A 25,916-nucleotide genomic window follows, 5' to 3' on the forward strand; every position below is an offset into this window, starting at 1 on the left:
CTTTTTATTGAATCAGGTTTTGTTTTGGCTGTAATGTGATTCAAGTAAAATAAAATCACAATTTTAGTATTGCTATAACGTTTTTTGAATATTGGGTTAACATATTTTAAACATCCTTAACGTATAATTATAACATTGGCTAAACGTTGTTTTTAGCATTGGCCAATGAGCATTGGTCAATCCTTGCGCCAATGATCACTCCGGTATTGGCCCAACGCATTATTCCAACATTGTACCAATCTAAGTCAATGCATTGGGCCAACATTAAGCCAATTATTTTTTGCTGGCTGGGGTGTTCTTAAAGTATATTTTTCCACCTTTGTCTTTCTTATTCATTGAGGCCATAAAATTGTTTAAAAATATTCTACATTTTTAAAAGATAAACTACGTCTCCTAAAATGATATTTTTTTAAACATTATTATAAACTAGATCAAAATTAATCGACAGATTTCAAACTTATTCAAAAAATCTTTTTTGTTTAAGAATTATAACCATGTAAAGTTTAAAATTCCTCGCATTTACCGCCTAAACTTTTAAATAAGAAAACCTTTTTCGATAAAATTTCTTTAAAATATCTCTCGTTTAAGAACTATGATCATGTAAAGTTTAAAATTTACCTCCCATTTAATTTAAAAGACTCCTGAAAAAACAGTTCAAAACCGTTGTGTATTAGCAACTAATTGCAAGGATTTATTTCCAAAAGATGCTTTAATTGGTAGGATATCCTTCCTAATGATGCTTTCATTGATAGGATACTCTGCAGATGTTTATCTTAGACAGATTTTATAGATAAACTATAACTCATATTCATTATTTTCAAACAATTTATTTAAATCTCTTTTAAAGCTGCAGCACCTAAAAGTTTATGTAGACTAGGACCATCTATACTTAATTTGATATGATTTTTTTCTTGATTTCTGTGATAAAGCACCATTGTTACAAGCTTTTCGATGTTGTTGCAATACACGTTAGGAGTATCTTTTTTATCAACTATACATACAAAAATCAAAAAGAATTTTACAGATTGCAATCTAGTTATCTATAAAAACTGTATGTAACAAATTACTTACCTCTTTGTTTTCATTTACTTTTAATGGCAATGGGAAATTATCACAAATTCCCATTGCCATTAAAATATATATATACATATATGTATATATATATATGTATATATATATATATGTATATATATATATACATATAAATATATATATATATATATACATATATATATACATATATATATACATATATATATACATTTATATATATACATATATATACATATATATATACATATATATATATATACATATATATATATATGTATATATATGTATGTATATATATGTATGTATATATATGTATGTATATATATATGTATGTATATATATGTATGTATATATATGTATATATATATATATATATATATATATATATATATATATATATATATATATATATATATATATATATATATATATATATATCATGGCCTACTTTATTTATACGGCCGGATATTTTGCATTTTGAAAAAAAAAATAGAAGGCCAGTTTTTTCATAAGGCGCTTTTAAAGGAGCAACTGGAGTTTCAAAGAATATGGTTAACAAATGTTGTATTGTGAATTGTCGTTCAAATTATGATGGTGAAGTATCTACAGTAGTATTTTCGTTTCCAAAAAATGAAGAGTTGAAAAAAAATTGGATTAAATTTGTAAATAGAAAAGATTGGACACCTACTAATTCTTCCGTAATATGCATCAAACATTTTGAAAAAAAATATTATAAGAAAGGTAATACGAATCAACGTTTTCGATTAATAAAAAAACTAAAGCCTATTCCAACTATTTTTGATTGCACAATTTTGCCTGAAGAAAGTCCATCACAACTTATAAAATCTTCTAATTCGTTAAGAAAATCACCAACTAAAATATTTCAGCCAGATCAATATGGACAGTTTTTATTGAGTGATTTGATTATAAACTTTGATGATATTGCTGAAAGTCTTGCTCCAGATGGTTTTTCATTCTTGAAGTATGATGATCATGTAATTTTTTATAAATTGAGTCATAGTACTTTATCTATTCCTGAAGTTACAGAGTGCATTCGCATAAACAATGAGATGCATGTTAAATTATTTTACAAAGGTTCACCCCTACCATTACCTCAGTGGTTTCGTCATGGAAGAGATTGTTGTTTATCTCGTAAAAGCATGCTTTATAATTTTCCTACCTACATTAAATCACAAGCTGAACAATTTTCATCTATATTGACTGAATTACAGCAAATTAAGTATATGAAGAATTTGTGCATCGAATCAACAAGCTGAAGATTTGTTTTTTATTTACAATCTAAAAAAGATTTACCTTTGTTTTGATGTTGTACATCTTATTAAAAATATCAGAAATAATTTGTTAAATTGTAAAAGATTTTTATTTCCAGATTTTAAGTTTGATGGATTTAAAGATCCTATAATTGTATGTGGTGGAGAAATAAAATGGAGCACCTTCCACAATATTTATGAAAAAGACCTCGCTCTTGATGCTGGTTTGCGTAAAGCACCAAAAATAACAATGAAAGTATTACATCCAGGCAATTTTAAACAAAACGTTTCTTTAGCACTTGCAATTTTTGATGAAACTACTTCTGCAGCAATTCACTCATATTTCCCTGATCTTAAAAGTAGTGCAGATTTTTTGACATTATTTTACAAGTGGTGGGTTTTATCAAATTCAAAAAGTCAGTATTCAACGTGTAATATTTTAGGTAATGCAGTTGTTTCTGGAGATAAAAAACCTGAATTTCTTAGGGAAATGGCACACTGGATTGAAGCTTGGCAATTGCAAAAGGTACCAAACTGTGAGAAGTTTACTTTAAGTGCTCAAACAGCTGCAGCATTGATAAGAACACTTAATTGTCATGCCTCATTGATTGAGGACTTACTTAATGACAGATATAACTTTGTTTTAACTGGGAGGTTTCAAAGTGACCCATTAGAAAGGAGATTTGGACAATATAGACAAATGAGTGGTGGAAGATTTTTGGTTGGTTTAAAAAATGTCACTATTTCTGAAAAAATATTAAAAATCAAAAGTATAGATAAAGAAAGTATTAACTTTGATGATAGTTTGAAAGTACCACTCGAGTCAGAAAATAATTAACAGATTTGAAAAACTTTCTTCTTGATATCGATACAACTCAGTGTACTCCAGAAATCATGAATCTAGCACCAGAGAGTAGAGAAGTAGGTGCTCATATTGCTGGATATATAGCAAAGAAACTAAAAAAATGCTTTGGTACATGTTGCCAAGAATTTTTATGTTGTGCTAATATTGATGAAAGCAATCCTGATCATACTTATTTAACAATTATTTCTAGGGGTGGTCTCACTATTCCTTCACCATCACTTTTGGATTATGTTTGCACATCGTTTGCTATGATTGACTACTCTTATAACAAAATAAAGAAACTTAATTTACATGCAAGACAAGCTTTAGAATATTTGTTAAATCACTTTTGTGACTCTTTTCAGACTTTTTCTTGTCCTATGCATGAGAAAACTGGGATAAAACTTGCTGGAAGAATTGTTATCAACATTTTCCTTAATAATAAAAGAATTATCTCTACCAGCGAAGTAGCTGTTGATCATGTAAAATCTTTTAAAAAGAGAAAATTTGAAAAAACTCAATAAATTATATATAATACAATTACTTTTTATTTTGATGAAAAAAGAAAAAGATTTAAATATTTTATATAAATATTCTTGTTTTTTAAATTGTGTCTGTTTACTTAAAATCTAAGTTTTAAAATAAAGGCTTGTTTTGATATCTTTTTATTTATTTCTTATAGAATATTCGCTTAGTATCTAAATTTATGAATATAAACCACTTTTGTCGACTTTTTAAATTTAGAAAGTAAAATACATTTGCAAATATTCAAAAAGTCTTAAGTTTTCGAAACATTACGATTTTGAAAACTGGCCTTCTATTTTTTTTTTCAAAATGCAAAATATCCAGCCGTATAAATAAAGTAGGCCTTGTATATATATATATACATAAGCACAAATACAAAAATCATAAGTATTATATTAGAATCATAAACAACTAATAAGCATTTAAATATTGTAATAATGATAAAATAAACATAACATATTATTCACTGAAAAACAAACCATGCATCTTGAAAGCAAAATTGATTTATTGCAAAAAAGTTATAAAATTTAATTACCTGATGAATCCATTATTACATTCTCCCCTAAAGAAAAAATTACTATGAATACATTACTGAACATTTCATAATACAGCAGATATTAAAATTAATAAAACACCTAGAATTTTAAAAATTTTAAAAAATAATAAAAAATTGGAAAGTTAATATTAAAGCATCTTTTAATCTTGATAAAAAACTTTTAATCTTGTTAAATAATTGAAATTTTATTTACCTGAAATTGTATTTGATACTACTGCATGCAATGGTTTAGCTGTATTTTTGATATTTCTTAGCCTAGGATGAAATGTGGCCTTATTAGGCTGAACAAGCGATTTTACTAAAGGCTTAGCCAGTCCAGGTGCAACATTTTTCAGCTTTGTATGATTGTCCTCAATATGTTCTTCATCAGACATTGAAAATTTTTTTTGCCGCTTTTTTGACAGAGAAATATAAATATATATATATATATATATATATATATATATATATATATATATATATATATAATTTAAAAATAAATTGAAATTTTTCAACTAAAGTTTAAATTTTTTTTCAGAAATCATTTTACATTTTATCTTATTAAGACATAAGTTATGAAAAAATAACTATAATTAAGTATTAAAAATAAAAAGTATAAAATAAAAGTTTAATGCAACAGGGGTACAATAAAATAATCTGATGAATCAACTTTAGTAGGGAGACAAAGACATTTTTTGAAAACCATTGAAACAGATAAAAGTTGCAATTTAGATAAACTGTTTTTAGACACTTTACAAATTCCTAATTTTGTTGATGAAATTGGAAACATAAAACTTTCATAAACAGTTAGGAATTTTTCACAAACAAATATGATATAATTATTCATAAGTAGTATATTATGAATGAGACACGGTACACCATCATTTGTAATAAAACAGTTATCTCTATTTGATGTTGAAAAAAACTATTTCTCTAACTGAACTTTTTTAAATTGTTTTGCATGTTCAAATCCATTAGGTAAAGGGCCACTAAAATCTTCACCTTTAAGTGAATTAAGCTCATCCAAATTATTATCATTTTTTAAATTACTGCATAGTTTCCTCTCTCCTAATCTTCGAATTAATTGCTGAATTGAAAATTGTGGTTTCCTAATCATTTTTTTTAACTGCCCTAACAGATTTTCAAAAGGAAAACTGCTAAAATTATCTAATGGACCAAGAATCTGCACATCTTTTGACAAATGAATTAGGCAATGAACATTGTAAACAAGAAATTCTTTACCATAGAGACTTTTACCTTCATTTACAAATAAAACAATTCGTGAGCATATTCAGAGTAATCCTTAGAAAACACTGGATCTATCAGTATAGCCATAGCTACATTTAGTAACATAAAATGATTGTATAAAGGCAATGATAAAACATTTGAGAGCACTAATGGGCCCAGATGAAGTAAAAAAAGACAAAATTCAGTAGCTTTCTAGCGTAAAACTTCATGAGCAGAATGACACTTTCTTGCAGATTCAGAAGGGATATTTTGTGATAAGGAGTTTAGACTATTAGACAACTGATCCACTGCACGTGTACCAATTCGAACGTGCAAAGGGCCTTTTGGGCCTTTCCAATAAAGAATCAATCGCTTTATGACTCCTAAACAAACTAGATGCATAGTCTAGACCAAACTGACTTACAAAACCAACATTCAACGGTTTTAGAGGACACTCCTTGAGATGATGTTTTTTGTCAATCATATCAAAAAAAGCTAAATCTGTTTGTAGAGGTGCATTTGTTTCAGGATAAACTAATTTATCATCATATTCACCATTTGTTGTGCATTTTTCACATGAATTATAACCAGAATGACCTTTTATACCTTTGACAAATGCTCTAGCAGGTGCATCACAGACAAATGAATGAATTTTAACAGAATACCTTTTGTTACCAAACAAAAAACCATCCTCTACTAAATGTTTAGTTTCTTCAAAAAACTCTTCAAGAAATTCTGCTGCACTTGGTGGTTTTTCTTTTCCGCTATATATTCCTACAACAAATGGTTCTTTTGTACTAAAGTTCTTAACAATACAAAGTACTGGCCATACTGAGACACAAGAGCTTTTGAAAAGAGGCAACCCATCTACATAAATTGCAAGAGGATGTTTCATATTGCAGAGACCAAGCGCAAAGTATGTTGTTTATTTCACCATCAAAATTTTCATTTTGATCATCAGAGCTAGATGAAACATAGTAATTTTCCTCCGAAATAACATCATTGACATTATCATTAGCAAAATTTAAATCTCTGATTGAATCAGTACTAAAATTACTCTTTAAGTTAAAATCTGTTTTCTGGGCATTAGTTGCTGTAATGTCACTAAACAAAATTTTTTCATCTTTTAATAAAGTTATATCTTCCTGCTGAACTAGCTGCTTGACATCAGAAAAATTTGTATGGTCCGGAAAATTGCTATATACTCTATTTAAATCAAGTTCAGCTTGTTTTGTAACTTTTCGACGAATGGTGGAGTATGAATAACCTTTTGTATAGCTATTCATTTTCTAGATATTAATTAACAACAACAAAAAATTAGCATATACTTTTTCATTTACTTTACTTTTATTTATTTATTTTCTTTTTATAACAAAAATATTTTTTTAATTTTTCAGTGCATGAAAAATATTTTTTTTTTTTTTACTGCACTTTGTAAAAAAATATTTACATAATTTTTTAATAAATGTTACTGAAATAAAATACAATAAGTTTAATGAATAATTATATTTAAAGATTAGAATCTCGTTAAAAACTTTGATACTATTATCTTACAATAAAAACTTTATTACAAAATTGTTTTCGTCAAGTAAGCGCATTACAAAAATTCTTTGTGCTATTCGTACAGTTGCGTCGGCTAAATTAAAGTAAATAAAACTTTTAAGTTTATGCATCGGAGAAGCATTGGCTCAGTCCAAATTTTTAGCCAATGTTATTTCATACATTGGGCCAATTACTTCTTGCTAGCTGGGACTGATTTATATAACGTTTTTAAAGATATATCTTTATAAGTTATGTGAAACTTTTCCATTCATTATATTATTTCAAATCTTCTTTTTTTGATTTGTACTTTACATTTTTTTTTTTTACAGCTTCTACTATTAAATACGATGGAGCGACAGAAACTTTGATTAATGGAATATTGTCTGACTTCCTAAAGTACACTCCATTTCGAAAAAGTGGCAGTAAAGAAAAGAAATTTGGGTAGATTTTATTCAAATATATGTGAATATATGTAATATTTAAATATATCATAAACAAATATTATCTTTCTCTTTACTAATATATGTCTAACTAAACTTAACTAAAAATAGTCTAACTGTAGACTATGAGTATATTTTATACGCTTAATATGCATTGATAGTCCAATAGACACAATTAATTGAGTTAATTAAAGATTGATTTCACGTTTGGATCTAACGTTGGTTTAATGTTGATAAATCAACGTTGAAAAAACTGTCATTCTAAACCTTGTTTCAACGTAAATTTAACGTTCTTATAACGTATTTTGTGTCGATTGAACGTTGATTTAACGTTTGAACCGAACGTTGATTTAACGTTGATAAAACAACGTTGAAAAAAACTTTCATTCTAAACGTTGCATAAACGTAAATTCAACGTTAGGTTTCAAAGTTAATTCAACGTTTTTCATCGCTGTTTGCCGACTGGGTTTCAACAAGCGGTCTTCTTCGTCATTTAAGAAATCTTTGCCGACTGGGTTTCAACAAGCGGTCTTCTTCGTCATTTAAGAAATCTTCACAAGGAAGTCGAAATTGAAGTAACGAAAATAAGGCCAAACGAAGAAACAAATTTTGAAGTTAAAAATGCTCAACCTAAAATTACGTCATTTATAAAAAAGGAATCTATAGAAGAAGTTGCTTCAAAATTGGCGGCTATAGATGGCTTTTCTATTAATGCTATTGCAAAATCTGAGTTTATAAGAAAATCTTTATCTGATAAAGGAATGATATTGCCAAAAAACCTTCACATGTAATGAATTTGGTAAAAAGTCAATACCATCTAGTAAAACAAGGAGTGCTTAAGTAAATCACTATGCAAATTTAAGGTGGCTCAAGATTCTCTATTTCGATGGACGAATACACATCTTTAAAAAATTGTCGCTACTTGAATTTAAATGTACATTCATTAACTAGACTTTGGAACTTGGGCATGATTCGAATAGTTAGGTCGCTTCCAGCTGAAAAAGTTATTGATATAGTTGAAAATAAGTTATCCGAATTTAATTTATCTACAAAGAAGCATATAATTTCTAGTGTAACTGACGGTGCATCAGTTATGAGAAAATATGGAAGATTAAGCGGGATGGAACATCAACTTTGTTATGCACATGGGCTACATTTAGCAATTTGTAATGTTCTCTACAAAAAATCAGTGATTTCAAATTCATCGGGCTGTGAGTGTAATGCATCAGACAAACAGAATTCTAAAGAAAATAATAGTGAGGATGACGAGTCTGAAGAAATCGGTTTTCAACTTCAGTGGATTTACAGTCAAGTCAAAGCAACGATTTATTAAATTTGCGAGACGATGAAATTACTGACGAAATAATATTTCGTTATAATATTATAATATTATTAGGCCACATAAGTATTGCACAAACAATTCAAAAGGTCCGGAGAATTGTATGAATGTTTCGTAAATCACCCCAGACAGCCTAATACACTGGGCCAGAATTCCGGCGAATCATCGCACGCCGTGACGATTAGATTAGTAACGGGCCAGTACTGGCCCGAGTCTGGCATGTCTCTGACGATTAGTCGTACGCCATTGCGATGGCATTTGTTATTGGGCCAACACTGGCCTGATTGTGGCGGCTACAGAGTTCTGGCCGAATGTCGTTTTGCCATAACCATCATTATTTTGAATATTTTCTGCGTCATCCATGATGATTTTATAGACGCGAAGCCAAATGTTTACAAGATATATACCGCAAATTTCTTGCTTTTGCTATTTTTTTTATTATGCTATTATTACAATACGTATTGTAATAATAATAGCAAATGTACGTTTGCTTTTAAAAAAATGTTGCTTTTTTGTGAAAACATATAGTTATGTTGTAATAAGAAGTGCAATTTAAAGGTTAGAAGATTAAGTTTTAACCACAATAACTGTAAGATAATCAAGTTTTTAAATAAAAAACTTTTTTATATTATATATATATATATATATACATATATTAGGGTGATCCAAAAAAACTAGTTTTGTGTCTTTTGCAAGGTTTTAATTTTAAAAAAACTGTGTGATTCAAGTCTGTTAAGAATCACATTCAGTATTGCACTTAGATAAACTTAAACACATTGCAATTTTAGATGACTGAATTCTCAAGTATGTATTCAACAAGTTGATCATGGTTTTGTTGTTTCACCCTTACTTCACTTGTTATAATTTAATTTGTTGAAATCTGTACTAAGTCTATTTTCTTACATTATCACTAACAAAATTAATATGCTTATTTCATACATAGTTTTATATGAGGTGGTAATTGAAATATTTAACTTATTTAGGTTAATTTTACTTGTGTCTAAAGTAATTTTCTTTCCTAACAATAACAATTTTATAACAACATTGTCTATATTTATGCATTTAATAGCTGCCGGTTGAAGAAATTACATTTGGCAAATGTAATTGTCATAGAAACGATACCCATAAATGTTTAATAAATTGTTTTTGAGTTCGTGTTTTATTTTCATTTGATTTTTAAGATACTTTTGGTATTTTAATATATATATATATATATATATATATATGTATATATATATATATATATATATATATATATATATATATATATATATATATATATATATACTACAATGTATATATGTTATATATGCAATTGTAATCATAAATTTAAGTTAATAGTTGTAATTTATAACTTTTAAGGTTGTAATTTATTGATATTTGTATTGCATTAAATTAAATTATTTTGTCTATTGTCTCACACACACACATGTGTGTGTACGCGTGTGTGTGTTCGCAATAAAATAAAATACACATTAACCTATTGTTAAAATAAACAGTTTCATTATTTTTTTCTTTTTTATTATGGTTTTCAGGGTCTTCATTGACATCCAATTGATGTTTATCTGTCAGACAGATTCTTGCCAAAGTGAGTAAAGGAACACTTCATTGCACTGGTTAGTAGTAATATGCTTAGAATTTATACTTTCAGATATTTTAAGTAATTTTTGTAAATGTTTATTTTTATTTTACTAGAATTTTAAAAATGAAATTTCTGAGAGATCCTGATTTTTACAGTTGAAAAAGAGGTGCTTATTTCAGTTAAAAACTGGGAAAAAAGTTGCATTGGGTAAGAAGAAATCTTTAACTTTATTTACAACATATATATATATATATATATATATATATTTATATATGTGTGTGTGTGTGTGTGTGTGTGTGTGTGTGTGTGTGTGTGTGTGTGTGTGTGTGTGTGTGTGTGTTTATAAATTTATATAGATATTTACACAATGAAATCATACATTAAAGTTAAATTTTATGTTCAGGTGCTATAAAAAAAAATCATTTAAACTCGGGAGCATCAAGCGAAGTGAACGTTGGCCGAAGAGTATTTTTGGCATTCAGGAGATCGAAATGGTGGACTAAAACCTCGGGAAGAACGAAAAAACTAGTTGAATAAATAGTACAATTTCAATCTGTCAATATCTGTACAATTAAAATTATTTTTGTCAATTTGAATCGGAATAAATTTCAAAAAATATTTATTTTTGTATTTGTTTTTTGTGCGATATCACGTTTTCTTCAGAAATGGCTAATAATAGCGTGCTAGTGTATGTATATTGTTTAAGAGTAACAGATCAGTGCTGACATACGATCACGGATGAATGCTGGAAAATGATCCCAGGCCAGTGCTGATTAGCGATGCTGGGCCATTGGCCGTTTTGACATTGGGCCGTCATCAATTGCCGGCATCGCGCCGCTGCACAGTGGAAAATAAAGGTGTGTTTCGGACCAAAAATCGATAACTTTTTTGTTACTAAAAATAGAGATTTGAAATTTTGCACAAATGTAAAGTAGTATATGACGCTTCTTGTGAAATACTCTTTATAAGAATTTTTTGTAATACAATATTAAAAATAAATAAATAAAAATCAAAAACTTCAAAATTGGCAGTTAGTTAATTTACACTTTAACATAATGCTTTACAAATATATGAAAATACCTTAAAATTATTAAAAACTACGAAAAATACATAAAGTGCTTACCTACTAATTATAGAAATATTTAAGACAGTTTCTTAATAACAATTTTTAAATAGTTGTTTTTATGAAATAATGTATAGGTATATTAAGGTGGTACCAGGGTAAAGGTAACTTTTTAACAAGAAATTGAAAACTATTAATAGACTTTAGCTCTTTTCTATTAATGAACAAAAAAAATATATAAAACAGTAGCCAAAAAAAAAAAATTAGTGATGACGTCATTAATTATGTGCATAATTAGTGTTATGTTACCCCCAAAACTGTTTATTCTTTCATCTAATATAACTAACTCAAAAAGAGTCAAAACTGCTTGAAAATTTGAACATGAATTCTTCAATGTATTAAGAATGTTTTCTAAAAGCAGAATTTTTTAAAACGTTTTTAATTTTACCAGGTTGACATTCGAACTTTAAGATATAAATATAAGGGAAGTTTGGGACCAAAGCATGATAAAAATGGGTTTTAAATAAAAAATAACAAAAATTTGCTTCATAGACAACATTCGTAATATGTTCATCTTTAAACCTGCAAAATTTCAGCCCATTATCTATTTTCTATGAAAACTTATTTTTTCTGAAAAATTGAGATTTAGCGAGAAAAAAAGCGTTTCTAAGGTCGTTGTTCAATATGCGTTTTTGCAAAACACATAGTGAAATAGGTAGATTTAAGAATTCAAAACATTAATTTTGGTATTTTTCAAAATTTTATCAAAAACAGCCGTTTTTTACCCTGGTACCACCTTAAAGGTACTATATCATAACTACATAGGGACTTTCAGTTCCTGAAATCAGTTCGTTGACTTTCAAAAGCTGCAGAGTATCTTCATCAAGTTCTTGCACATTTCACGCAAAGAGTTTATTTGGCTCTTTACTTCATCTACAATGACTTTAGTTTTCTTAGAAGTCTCTTTGCAAAATTCTATGCATATAGGTCGACAAAAACGAACATATGAAGTTGCCGGATTTTGCCAAACAACTGCGCCAGTTACTTTATCAATTAGTTTGATAGGCGCCAAAGAACTAGTAAACAAATTTGCATCAGAAATAAGTTCAGATTCCTCTGGAAGTTTCTACTTGTATTGGCTTTGGCCAGAGGAACCATCACAGCCCCATTTACTATATGAAAGTAAATGCTTGAATTCAATACTGTACACGGAATCTATGGTCAAAATTCTAGCTACAGTGTGATCCAATAAATCTTGCAGTTCCAGAATTTTCGGATGTGTGTTCGTAATTTCTATTGCAGAAGATGGTGGATAGCAGGTCTGTTTAATTTCTTGAATTTTACAATATGGTGGGAATATGGAACAGTTTCGTTCATTTGTCATCTTCCTCATGTACAAATACTGTGCTTTTGTTAAATCTAAATTAATAAACATGCTGAGTGCTTTTTCATTCGTTAGCATATTTTTCTGGCTTGCTTTTTCCATAAAACTCGATATTAATTTTTTTTCTTTCTTTATCAGCAATCCTTAATGATTCCACAAGTTTTGCTTCTGCTTCTTCTCCTATTAAACGCAACACCTGAAGATATGTATTAAAGATATGTTCAAATCCATATTCCTTAAGTAACATGGTATTTTTTCTTTTTTTGCTGGATTCTGACGAATCTCCATAAGACACGCACGGCCTTCCGCGTTTTTCAAAAGAAGTAGATGGCGTGGAGTCGGTAATTGCCTCTTCTGAGTTAGGTAAAGATACACAATATCCAACCAATTACTGTTCTTAGATAAAAAAGCTTCCTTTTTCCGTGACGCCAGTATCCATCGTTTATTAAAAGACTGAATAATGTGCCTTTAAATATCACTAATGATGAAACACAAGTTGTCCCCAGAAAATTGATAATTTTCTTTTAAAATTGTTGACAGTGCTTCAACTGTCTTTCCTCCATCAATATAGGAAAGCAATAATTTACATTTCAAACACTTAAAAGTTGTCATTTTAACAAGTCACAAAAGTAACTTAAGTAAGATTCAATAGTCAAACGAGTCGGTTTAATTTCCACTGTGAATTTGTTATACTGATATAAATGTTTCAACTCTTTATATATTGGCAGTGTACATTCACCACAAAATGAGTGCAAAAATACAAGAATGCTATGGTATCAATAAAAAATTGATAATAAATTAAAAAACATATACCAAGCTATTGTTATAAATGAACAAAATTTGAAACCACGATAAAAAGCGGTTTTCTGTTTTTTTACTTTTATCACTCTTTTCTCGATAATTTCGGAAACCGCACGTTTCTGCAACTCATTCTTATACATGTTTTTAATAAACACCTAGGCTACAATACTACATTAAATGTAAAGCGTGGGGAAGCGTGGGTAACTACTAAAAGTCTCAGTGAACTTGAAGAATATTATTTTTTTTCATATATTTTATTGTTCAAATAATTACTCCTAAACTGAACCATATAAGTAAAAATGTAAAATTTTCTTAAAATTTCCATAACATGAGCTTTTCAAAAATGTATAATACTTTATACTTATTCCTAGAAAGTTTTATAGAAAATTCACTTTTAAAGTGATGAAGCGAACAGGTTTGAAATGAACATCCGCAAAAGTAATAAACAGTAGGGCTTCAAATCTTTTATTTTTACATAAAATTATGTGAAATTCCTGCATTATAGTAATGATTGACTATTAAACTATTAAATAAAATTGAAATATAATGACAGTAGCGACATTAGTAAAAAACATTTATGATATGCTGTTGCTCTACAATTTTCCACTGTGCGCTGTGGCAAGCAGAACTGGGCCAGCATTGGGCCTCTAACGGGAGGCTGTCTGGGACCACTCAAAAATGAAATTTTACAAAAATACGTAAAAACAACATACAATAAAGAACTCAAGTTAATACTGGATCTAAAGACAAGGTGGAATAGTCTTCTTGCAATGTTTGAGCGATTTATTGCATTAAAAACATGTATATTAAAAGCATTGATAGATTTTAAACACAACAATGTTAAAAATATTTCGGAAGATGAGTATATAGTGGTGCAGACTGTAGTAACAGCGTTACAACCAATTAAATTGGGAATTTAAAGACTTGGCCGACGCTACTCATCCCTACTTGATGCAAAGGGTGTATTAATGTTTATATTAGATGTTTTGCGCAAAAATAAAGATTGTTTTTCGGCTAAAATGCTGCATTATGTGCAACAGAGAATTATTGAAAGACGGAATAAAAATTTAGTTGGCTTGCTAAAATATTTAAATAATCCATCAAATTTTAAACACGAATCGGACATAGAATCTGTATTATTATTGCCTTCCAAATCAGTCCTTCAAGCTACGGCTAAAAAATTATTTTATTTTCAAAAATTATATTGATGGTGGTGGAAATTCCGCTGAAATTGAGGAATTAGAATGCAGTAATGATGGGACTGAAATGTCGCTTATGGCCGAACCTCGCGATATGACAATATATTTGCCCCCTTAAAAACTAACTGTCATATTTTTTATAACGTTTTAGGTTCAGATCACAGTTCAAAGTATTAGTTAAAGGGAATTGCAATATGACAGTTTGAATATATGTAGTTCTTCGGATAAGTTAGCCGGGACATTAACTGTTTTTTGTTTATTTTTTCAATATTTACTTGGTTACCATGGCAACAAAACGCAATTTTTAAAAAATTTCACTCTGAAATACAAAATTTTGACATTATATGTTGTTTAAAATCAATTTTACTGTTTGAACATGAGTTTTAACATTTTTGGGGTACTTCACCCTTAACGATGACCGAATTTTCGTAACAAAAAGACCTGCGGTCGAAAATGCTTTTTCTGAATGGATTGATGTCGGTGCGATAGTTAATAGAGCACTATATAATTTTTCTAAATTTTTTGTACGCTTTTTCGTTGCATCAAAAATATCCATTTCTTTTATAATACTTTTAACGTCATATATACATCTTCTGGACTCTCAATTCGACTAACGTTTGAAATGGCAGCATCCAATTTTTGATGAAGTGTTAATTCAGATGTTGTCTTCAAATTTGGTTAGAATTATTTTGTTCTATCTCCAATTTTAAAAGTTGGGAGAAAATGAGTTATTAATTTTAGTAATAATAACTTTTAAAATACGCATTATTTATAAACTTTTTTTTCTAAATAATTTGCTTAAACATAAATTATTTAAAGCATGAGTTGTTATTTCTTTAAAAATAAAAGCTAAAACTTAAAACAATTTTTCCTTTAAGAAAAAATCAAAAATTTTCTCCCAACGTTTAAACTTGGAGAACAAAATAAGTCTAACCAAATTTGAAGACAACATCTGAATTTTGGTCAAAATTAGGCAACTGAAATAGACGTAGAACGTGTTCTGTCAAGTATTTCATAAAAGTGGAGGTTCAAATCACAGAAGGTATAAAATAGGACAATTACTGAAAATTTCATCATTAAACACCTAGTGGGTCCAAAGTTATCACAGCCGGGGCATTTAAAAACCTTTTTTTGAGAAAAACACAAAAACAGAAAAAAAAATTTTTAACTTCACAAAAAATATGACGTATAACTAAATTATGTTTAAAATAAAGTTTCAGGATGACTCAGGAGCATACTGACTTCCTTCAAAGTTTTCATATTTGTCCTTTGATGCTTTTGACAACCCTCATAGAATCTTTCGCCGCTTCTCGTATGGCTCGAAATTTTTATATCCAGCTAAATAAATACGTTTTCGATTTTGATTATCGCACAAACTTGATGCATATTTCCCAGGTATCATTTTTAACTGTTTATAAATTAAAACACTTTTCCATTATCCATTGACAATGTTGTCACAACTCCGTTCAGTGAACTGTATCCTCTACGTTGCCAAGTTCCATCAGTTGAAATTCCAGTATCAACAATGTTATTGCTATTACCTTTTATTTCTTTTTCAGCCTCATTGTTTCTTTAGCAACTGTAATAACAGCATCAGTAATAACCTTCACAGAACAATTGTAATTTTTTTACTCATCGGACTTGGGAGGTTCATTTGTGTAGAAAAATTTTCAAGTCCTGAATACCCTTGCCCAATTGATCTCATGATATACACAATAAGGGTCTGCGTCTCGGAATCGTTTTCTCGAAATGAACCGGGAAAAGCGTAACGAGACGAGAAATTTCCCGGAAAAAAATAACGAGACAAAGGAAACAATTATCCCGGAATAAAAATATAAATCGGGACATAAATTTTTTCTCGGAATTTAAAAACTGTGTCCCGGATAATTACGAAACGTTACGAGACAGATCAATTATATTAACTAGATATCTAACTCGCGCTTTCGCAGTGAAGAAAAGTTTTTGCCAGCCAGAAATGACGCACAGTGATTCAAAACAACAACAAAAGTGGTACTAAACCCCTCACAATTTTTTGATAAATATAGCGCTCTTTTTTAAATAATATTAAATTAGAATGATCATTTATTTAAAAAGTAAAAGCAGTATTTTAATAAAACTTATATTTTACCTTTTTATGGTTAAAAGAAATTAAAAAATTTAATATTATTTTCAAAGAAATCTAAAAAATGAGAGATTTTTATTTAGTAAAAATGGAGAACTTTTAATCTAAATTAAAGTCTATATTTACTTTGAAGATAATCTTATAACTTTATATATTTTTTGAAGCAATACAAATGTCAATGAACCCATAAAAACCTTGTCTTCCGCCATTTTTTAACAGTGGTTTATTATATCAAAATAAATGAAAATGGCGGAAAACAAGGTTTTTATGGACTAATTGACATTTGTATTTCTTGAATTTGAGTTTTTTACTTGTATGACTTGTTTCAACATATCAAATATAGTTTCAAGAAACATATTTTTATCATCATATGCTACTTAGAAATTTGAATCCCGAATATACGTGAATTAGGAGTGGATAATTTATGAATTTGGAAGGATTTACTTAACGAAATCAAATAAAACTGAAGATATTAGCAAATAGAGCATAAATTAATGCTACTTTAGATAGATTTAATTCAAAAGTGAAGAAAAAAACTAAAACAATGTGGTAGAAAAAATGATTCTTTTAAAGAAAAAGAATACCAGTGGCTTCAAGAAAATCTTATGACCATTAAAAGTAGCCATTTTGGTTCTGGAAAATCCCATAAACAATGGGTGGTCCTTGGAGAGCAAAGGAAAAGAGAAAAAATAAAAGAACTAGGTATTGAAATCTTGCTCTATTGTTAGTCTCTGCAAGAATTAAACTTTTTAAAAAAAGTCAAATGTTTTATGGATCAAAAAAGTTAAAGACACTTTGGATAACCTTTCCCTTAAATATGAGTGTAAAACAAACTCTTGCATTAGAAGTGAATACTGACCTCAGCGGTAAACAATACTAAATGATCAGAAACTTAGCCCTCGGACACATTTATCCCCTTCTTCCAACATATTTTAGTGGAAAGATTTAAATACTATCCCAAAAATATTTTTTTTCCTCTGATTTCAGTTGCTACCATTAACTTTTACAAATGCTGTGTTTATGTAGATGGTATAACAATATCAATAATAGCAGCTGAAATAAATAATGGTAATTGTGCCAGAAATTCATTGAATTTTATATTAAGGATTAACTAGTATGTCTCGTTATGTCTCGTTATGTCCCGTTAAAAAGATGTAAATTCCGGGAAATTGTAAAGTTCCTATTTTGTCCGGGACATCTCGTCTCGTCTCGGAATCGTCCCGGATTTCGACTGAAAATTGAAAATTGTCTCGAATTTTATCGCTAATCGGGACAAAGCTTTTAGGATCGTCTCGTCTCGTCTCGATTAAAAAAAATAACGAGACGCAGACCCTTAATACACAATACGAAAATTAATACCATGAGTGCGGTTACATAATATAGATGTATAGAAATCTTTGGCGCTATTCGACTTTCTCCCCTCCCCCCCTCCCCCTTGTTTTATGATTGATTCTGATAGAGAATGTTAAGCTGATTAAGAATCGTATAAAAACATGGGTCTTAAAATCAATGGAAAATTCTCTAATTTGAAGTTGAAAGTACAAAATTATACGACAATTCCTTAATATTCGCCATCTTGAATAATGATTTTTTTGTGTCTATAAGTTATTTCAAAGTATTCACGACCTGGTTTTTATTTTATTATAATGAAGACTTCGAATAATAGAACATGAGAATTCTTTCGTGTTAAAATTATCACAACATTATGCTTTAACTAGGACTCTTACTTTATTGTCTAGAATATGTTTTAAAGTTTTTATGAAATAAGTTGAAAAATTCTGTTATTGATTATATATTAAAATAACTTTTAAAACAATTAAAATTGTTTATTAACAAAGTATATATATTTAAAACTATAGACTTTTTTTTTAACACTTCAAGTTTACCCCCCGTAAAAATTTATTTTTATTGTGTCCGTCAGGGCCGCCGAGAGCCTTCAAGCCGCCCGCGACAAAAAATTTTTTGGCGCCCTTATAGATTTCGCTTCATATATATACTTAGCATAGAAGCAAATAAGTACATTATGCCTTTATAGCTACTTTAACTTTATTTCATTTTTTGCTAACTAACCGCAGCATAAACAATTCCTAACTTAAATAAAATTTTTGAGCTTTTTTCGAGGCAAAATTATAAATTACTTTATCATATGACAATGATTTCGCGAGATCATTTTCAATAGACAAAATCATAAGATTTGAAAGTCGCTCTTGTCCCATGGTGGCTCTGAAATGGTTTTTTATAATCTTAAGTTTACTAAAAGATCTTTCACCCTCTGCAACGGACATTGGCATTGTGTGAAAAATGATTAATTTCGAAATTTGCTTCGAAAATTATATATATATATATATATATAATTTTCGAAAAATTGCTTCGAAAATTATATATATATATATATATATAGACCTATATATTTCTACTAAATCACCTTCAAATAAGTATTTTGATTAGTAGCTTTGTAAAACCAACGTAATTCTTGGAGCATTTGTTTATTTTCTTCACATTCTTTTACCCTTTTGAAAGCCAATGCCCTATTTTGGGCACCAGAAAGTTTTTTACGATTCATTGTTAACAGTTACTGTAAATAACCGTACGCATCAATAAAATAATAGCATTGTCAACTACGCAAACTCATCAAAAAATTATAAACTCAATCTCAAAAAGCTAATGCCATAAATCAATATTTCAATAGTTAAATATAAATCTTAAACATGAATTACCATAAATAAGTTGATCGTAAAGAGTTGAAAAGTATTTACTATTACTTTCTAAATTCTGAATAGAATTATTTCTAAATTGTATTCACAGTTTGTTATTTTTCGAGGAATTAAAAATAATGATATAACGCGAGTAATATATACATTTCAATTATGGCATTTTAAGATTAAAAAAACTATATTTATTTTACTTTGGCATCTGGCGCCCTATCGACATCTGCCGCCCGGGACAAACTGTCCCTTTGGCCTCCCCCTCTAGGCGGCCCTGGTGTCCGTCATACAAAAAGGAATGTTTCAAAATAATTATTCTCTTTCTTCATTTATCAATATGTCATAGCTCTTAAAAAACCAACAAACAAACGCAATAGCACTATTGCCTAGGATCTTTCTAATTAAAAACGGCTATTTTCATAGCCACAAAATTTAATTAAGAAAGTTTTCAAGAATGAATTACGTTTCACAAGAGTAAGATATTTTATACTCGTTTGTATATTTAATTACACTCGACAGAACTTTCGCGCCTCCAATAATTCAAAAAAAAACTTTTTTATAATAAAAACTAGGCTGGCAACGTTTGCTTTTGAGAATAGTGCAGCAGATTAGCATTAAAAATGACTAAAATTGTGCAAAAGTGGATAAAAGCATGAAATTTTCACCAATAACTCAGAAAGTTATGCTGATCATTTAAAGATATGGTGGAAAAGCTTAGCATGACCAGAACTGTCTTGAATCCATGATGGCAGTTACCGCCATCTTGGATTTATAAAAGCCTTATTAAATTTTAATCCGTTTAACTAATCTTGGCCAAAATTCAAGGGATGGTAGATCATTCAAAGTGTACATTGATCGCATATGAGAGGCTTGGGCACGGCCCTCTTGCCCAAGAAATACCCCCTCTTTCCTGCTTTTTTTTTTTAAAAAAAATTTTTTTTTAATTTTTTTAATAAATATTTCTAAAAAACTTGTTACTAAAAAAGTTTAAAGCAGTTAAGAAGCCAAAAAAACTTTTAATAAGCATATTAGTTAATATTAATCTATACATTGTTACATTTCAATCTCTGGTACACTCTCCTTGACAACTGCAAAGAGCAGTACATTTTAAGCTGTTACGAACACATTTACAGCGGCGTGTTGTACAACCTGTCTTACATTCGCACTGAATTAACACAGGACAGCATTTATCAGCTTCAGGAAGCGTCATCCATATTGGATGCCAATCACTTCCTTCTAGCTTCCAACCCCATTCACTTGGGCTATGTAAAATTGGCGATACCATCAATGCTTGACTCCAAATATACGCCTGATACGCTGCACGCTTCACATGCTGCATTCGTGCGTCACGCATGGGTGAAATGTCTGCCAGTTCTTTTGAGTAAAGAAATACTGCCTTGCAGAGTTTACACTTTTTTGCTCATCAGTTCGATCATACAATAAAATGACAAATTTTTCATGTAACAACAAAGTTTCATCCGTCATTAGATCATGAGCTGCAGAAAGTGCCAAAAATGCATCAGTTACATCATTGAAAGAAGACCAAGTAGACTATGCTGTTTTTTTACCTTTGCCACAAAAAGCTTAGGTTGTTATCGCTACCAGTAAAAGCATGGAAAGCCGGTAAAGCTTTCGATTTTAATGGTCCAAGACTGTTAGCTATTTCATGTACTGCAATATAACGGAAATGCTTTCCAGTGCCAAATGCAATCCACAGCTGATTGCATAAAATTTTGTTCCAAAAGGATATTGCTATGATAAGAACATCTGTATCTACTGTGCGTATTGCAATATTCTTGTAACCAGCCCTTGCTGCATGATATAAAACGAGGGGAGTATCAGCCTCTTCATGAGAGCATGGTACAAGAGCTTGAAGACAGAACATGTTGCCCAGCGGTGGCTATTATAACTTTTGACTCGGGTAATTGAATTGAAACTGCTTTTTCAGATAAAAATTGAAAAAACTCTGTTTTGTTGTGATCATCTCTTAGGAATTCCTGCCATTTATGTGGGACAAGTACTTGAGGTCCAACACGTACTCTAGCTCCAGTTCCTTGCGTTGCACGTGTAGCAGATTTTAAGCTTTGAGCTTTATAAGTGTCCCAGACAAGATCTAGCCGTTGCGTTGCACAGTGGAAAATAAAGGTGTGTTTCGGACCAAAAATCGATAACTTTTTTGTTACTAAAAATAGAGATTTGAAATTTTGCACAAATGTAAAGTAGTATATGACGCTTCTTGTGAAATACTCTTTATAAGAATTTTTTGTAATAAAATATTAAAAATAAATAAAAATCAAAAACTTCAAAATTGGCAGTTAGTTAATTTACACTTTAACACAATGCTTTACAAATATATGAAAATACCTTAAAATTATTAAAAACTACGAAAAATACATAAAGTGCTTACCTACTAATTATAGAAATATTTAAGACAGTTTCTTAATAACAATTTTTAAATAGTTGTTTTTATGAAATAATGTATAGGTATATTAAGGTGGTACCAGGGTAAAGGTAACTTTTTAACAAGAAATTGAAAACTATTAATAGACTTTAGCTCTTTTCTATTAATGAACAAAAAAAATATATAAAACAGTAGCCAAATAAAAAAGTTTTAGTGATAACGTCATTAATTATGCGCATAATTAGTGTTATTTTACCCCCAAACCTTCTTATTCTTTCATCTAATATAACTAACTCAAAAAGAGTCAAAACTGCTTGAAAATTTGAACATGAATTCTTTAATGTATTTAGAATGTTGTCTATGAAATAGAATTTTTTAAAACATTTTTAATTTTACCAGGTTGACATTCGAACTTTAAGATATAAATATAAGGGAAGTTTGGGACAAAAGCATGATAAAAATGAGTTTTAAATAAAAAATAACAAAAATTTGCTTCATAGACAACATTCGTAATATGTTCATCTTTAAATCTGCAAAATTTCAGCCCATTATCTATTTTCTATGAAAAGTTATTTTTTCTGAAAAATTGAGATTTAGCGAGATAAAAAGCGTTTCTAAGGTCGTTGTTATGAAGCAAGAACCAAACTGCTCTTTAAAAAAAGGCCAAATTTGATTAAAATTAAGAAGATTTTTGACTTTTTGCAAAACGCATATTGAAATAGGTAGATTTAAGAATTCAAAACATTAATTTTGGTATTTTTCAAAATTTTATCAAAAATAGCCGTTTTTTACCCTGGTACCACCTTAAAGGTACTATATCATAACTACATAGGGACTTTCAGTTCCTGAAATCAGTTCGTTGACTTTCAAAAGCTGCAGAGTATCTTCATCAAGTTCTTGCACATTTCACGCAAAGAGTTTATTTGGCTCTTTACTTCATCTACAATGGCTTTAGTTTTCTTGGAAGTCTCTTTGCAAAATTCAATGCATATAGGTCGACAATAACGAACATATGAAGGTGCCGGAATTTGCCAAACAACTGCGCCAGTTACTTTATCAATTAGTTTGATAGGCGCCAAAGAACTAGTAAACAAATTTGCATCAGAAATAAGTTCAGATTCCTCTGGAAGTTTCTACTTGTATTGGCTTTGGCCAGAGGAACCATCACAGCCCCATTTACTACATGAAAGTAAATGCTTGAATTCAATACTGTACACGGAATCTATGGTCAAAATTCTAGCTACAGTGTGATCCAATAAATCTTGCAGTTCCAGAATTTTCGCATGTGTGTTCGTAATTTCTATTGTAGAAGATGGTGGATAGCAGGTCTGTTTAATTTCTTGAATTTTACAATATGGTGGGAATATGGAACAGTTTCGTTCATTTGTCACCTTCCTCATATACAAATATTGTGCTTTTGTTAAATCTAAATCAATAAACACGCTGAGTGTTTCTTCATCAGTTAGCATATTTTTCTGGCTTGCGTTTTCCATAAAACTCGATGCTAATTTTTTTTTGTCTTTATCAGCAATCCTTAATGATTCCACAAGTTTTGCTTCTGCTTCTTCTCCTATTGAATGCAACGCCTGAAGATATGTATTAAAGATATGCTCCATCGTTTATTAAAAGACGGAATAATGTGCCTTTAAATACCACTAATGATGAAACACAAGTTGTCCTCAGAAAGTTGATAATTTTCTTTTAAAATTGTTGACAGTGCCTCAACTGTCATTCCTCCATCAATATAGGAAAGCAATAATTTACATTTCAAACACTTAAAAGTTGTCATTTTAACAAGTCACAAAAGTAACTTAAGTAATATTCAATAGTCAAACGAGTCGGTTTAATTTCCACTGTGAGTTTCTTATACTGATATAAATGTTTCAACTCTTTATATATTGGCAGTGTACATTCACCACAAAATGAGTGCAAAAATAAAAGAATGCCATGGTATCAATAAAAAATTGATAATAAATTAAAAAACATATACCAAGCTATTGTTATAAATGAACAAAATTTGAAACCACGATAAAAAGCGGTTTTCTGTTTTTTTACTTTTATCACTCTTTTCTCGATAATTTCGGAAACCGCACGTTTCTGCAACTCATTCTTATACATGTTTTTAATAAACACCTAGGCTACAATACTACATTAAATGTAAAGCGTGGGGAAGCGTGGGTAACTACTAAAAGTCTCAGTGAACTTGAAGAATATTATTTTTTTTCATATATTTTATTGTTCAAATAATTACTCCTAAACTGAACCATATAAGTAAAAATGTAAAATTTTCTTAAAATTTCCATAACATGAGCTTTTCAAAAATGTATAATACTTTATACTTATTCCTAGAAAGTTTTATAGAAAATTCACTTTTAAAGTGATGAAGCGAACAGGTTTGAAATGAACATCCGCAAAAGTAATAAACAGTAGGGCTTCAAATCTTTTATTTTTACATAAAATTATATGAAATTCCTGCATTATAGTAATGATTGACTATTAAACTAATAAATAAAATTGAAATATAATGACAGTAGCGACATTAGTAAAAAACATTTATGATATGCTGTTGCTCTACAATTTTCCACTGTGCGTTGTAGCAATTTGTAAACGGAGATAAGGAAGGAAGACGTCTGATGCATAAGATGCAAACGTCCTAGCCTTACCAGGCTTCAATAACTGAACAATAACAGCCCCATCGAGAGCCATCATATCAAATGAAGGCGTGGAAGGATCAATGTCAATGATTTGGGTGATTTTTTCTAATCATGGAACCAAATCAGACTTGGTTCCAAATCGTAGAGTGCCAAACTCAGAGATTGAAGGGGGATATGATTGATTTTCATGCTCAAAAAATGTTTCTAAACTGCCGTCTCTAGTTTGGCAGCCAATGTATAATCTAGAAAATAAGTCACAGTCACTTTGCGTGGATTTCAAGCGTTTGCTAATATTAGACACGATTGCTAATTGCCGAGTTGTGAATGGGGACAAGTCGTTGCGTTTTAGCGGTGCATACACACTAGCAGTTCTATTAACAAAGCTGTCTTGAACAAAATCTTTGTACTGAGATTGGCCTACATCACGAATTGATATAATATTGGTTGCAGTATAGCTCACAACACGCCTGCTATGTAATACCACAATATCATCACTGTCATCTTGAAATGGGTTGCCCATATCAACTAATGTATCAACTAGGGCATTTACATCATGTTTGAAAGCTGTCTGAACATTTTCAAACAATTTAGAGATTTCACTGTAAATACGACGTATTTCTAATAATACGATATATTTGATTAAATTGCGATGGTAATCTGTAAAAAGAGTGAATTAACTTTAAAAACCGTTTTAGATTTTCGCAAATTCCCTCCGCAATTAAACAATCCATCAAAAATTAATTGGAAATCAATTTCCTATGGAGAGAAAACTATTAAAGCTATAATAGCTGTAATTTAATTAAAGTTTAGTTGCTACAAACCTATTAGGGATAGCCTTTTTACTAACTTTAATGTAAAAAAGTTACTTTTAAACAAATATTACATAACTTAGATTAAATTATCAAATATATTTACATTTAAAAGTAATTCATTTTTTAAAAAGTAGCACTGTAAAATAATATATTACATGTAAAAATTACTTACATAAAGTTAATTTTAAAAATGTGTAACTTTTACTTGTTAAAGTGATTTATTATTACTAGTAAAAGTACTTTTAAAATTTACTTTTTCTTTGTCTATGTAAATCAATAATTGATTTCAAATTATTTGAAAGTAAGTCATGTGAAAGTAATTTACTTTAAAAAGTATTTTTATTTTTCGTTATTTTACGATGGATTGTGGTGGCTTGTAAAATTTTGCTGTAATTTTGCGAAAACCTCGTAATTATA

General features: G+C 29.4%; 1 protein-coding gene and 3 pseudogenes across 1 annotated transcript; 1 reads left to right on the forward strand and 3 right to left on the reverse strand.

Annotated features, from left to right (window-relative positions):
* Positions 1-811: 811 nt before the first annotated feature.
* Positions 812-4,650, reverse strand: LOC149894622 (uncharacterized). Its single transcript, XM_090076749.1, has 3 exons — positions 4,443-4,650; positions 4,229-4,255; positions 812-991 (listed from the first exon to the last, which is right to left on the reverse strand). The coding sequence occupies exons 1-3, from the start codon at positions 4,621-4,623 to the stop codon at positions 831-833; spliced, it is 369 nt and encodes a 122-aa protein (XP_089932875.1). The 5' UTR covers positions 4,624-4,650; the 3' UTR covers positions 812-830.
* LOC149894623 (uncharacterized) lies at positions 2,575-3,692 on the forward strand (annotated as a pseudogene).
* Positions 4,651-5,550: 900 nt separating the features above from the next.
* On the reverse strand, positions 5,551-6,751 carry LOC149894624 (uncharacterized; annotated as a pseudogene).
* Positions 6,752-20,692: 13,941 nt separating this feature from the next.
* Positions 20,693-21,517, reverse strand: LOC149894625 (uncharacterized; annotated as a pseudogene).
* Between the last annotated feature and the right edge of the window lie 4,399 nt (positions 21,518-25,916).

The sequence above is a fragment of the Hydra viridissima genome, unplaced genomic scaffold, assembly GCF_058129835.1.
Source record: "Hydra viridissima isolate aposymbiotic clone 2 unplaced genomic scaffold, HvirCarnegie_v1 scaffold_1, whole genome shotgun sequence".
NCBI lineage: Eukaryota > Metazoa > Cnidaria > Hydrozoa > Anthoathecata > Hydridae > Hydra > Hydra viridissima.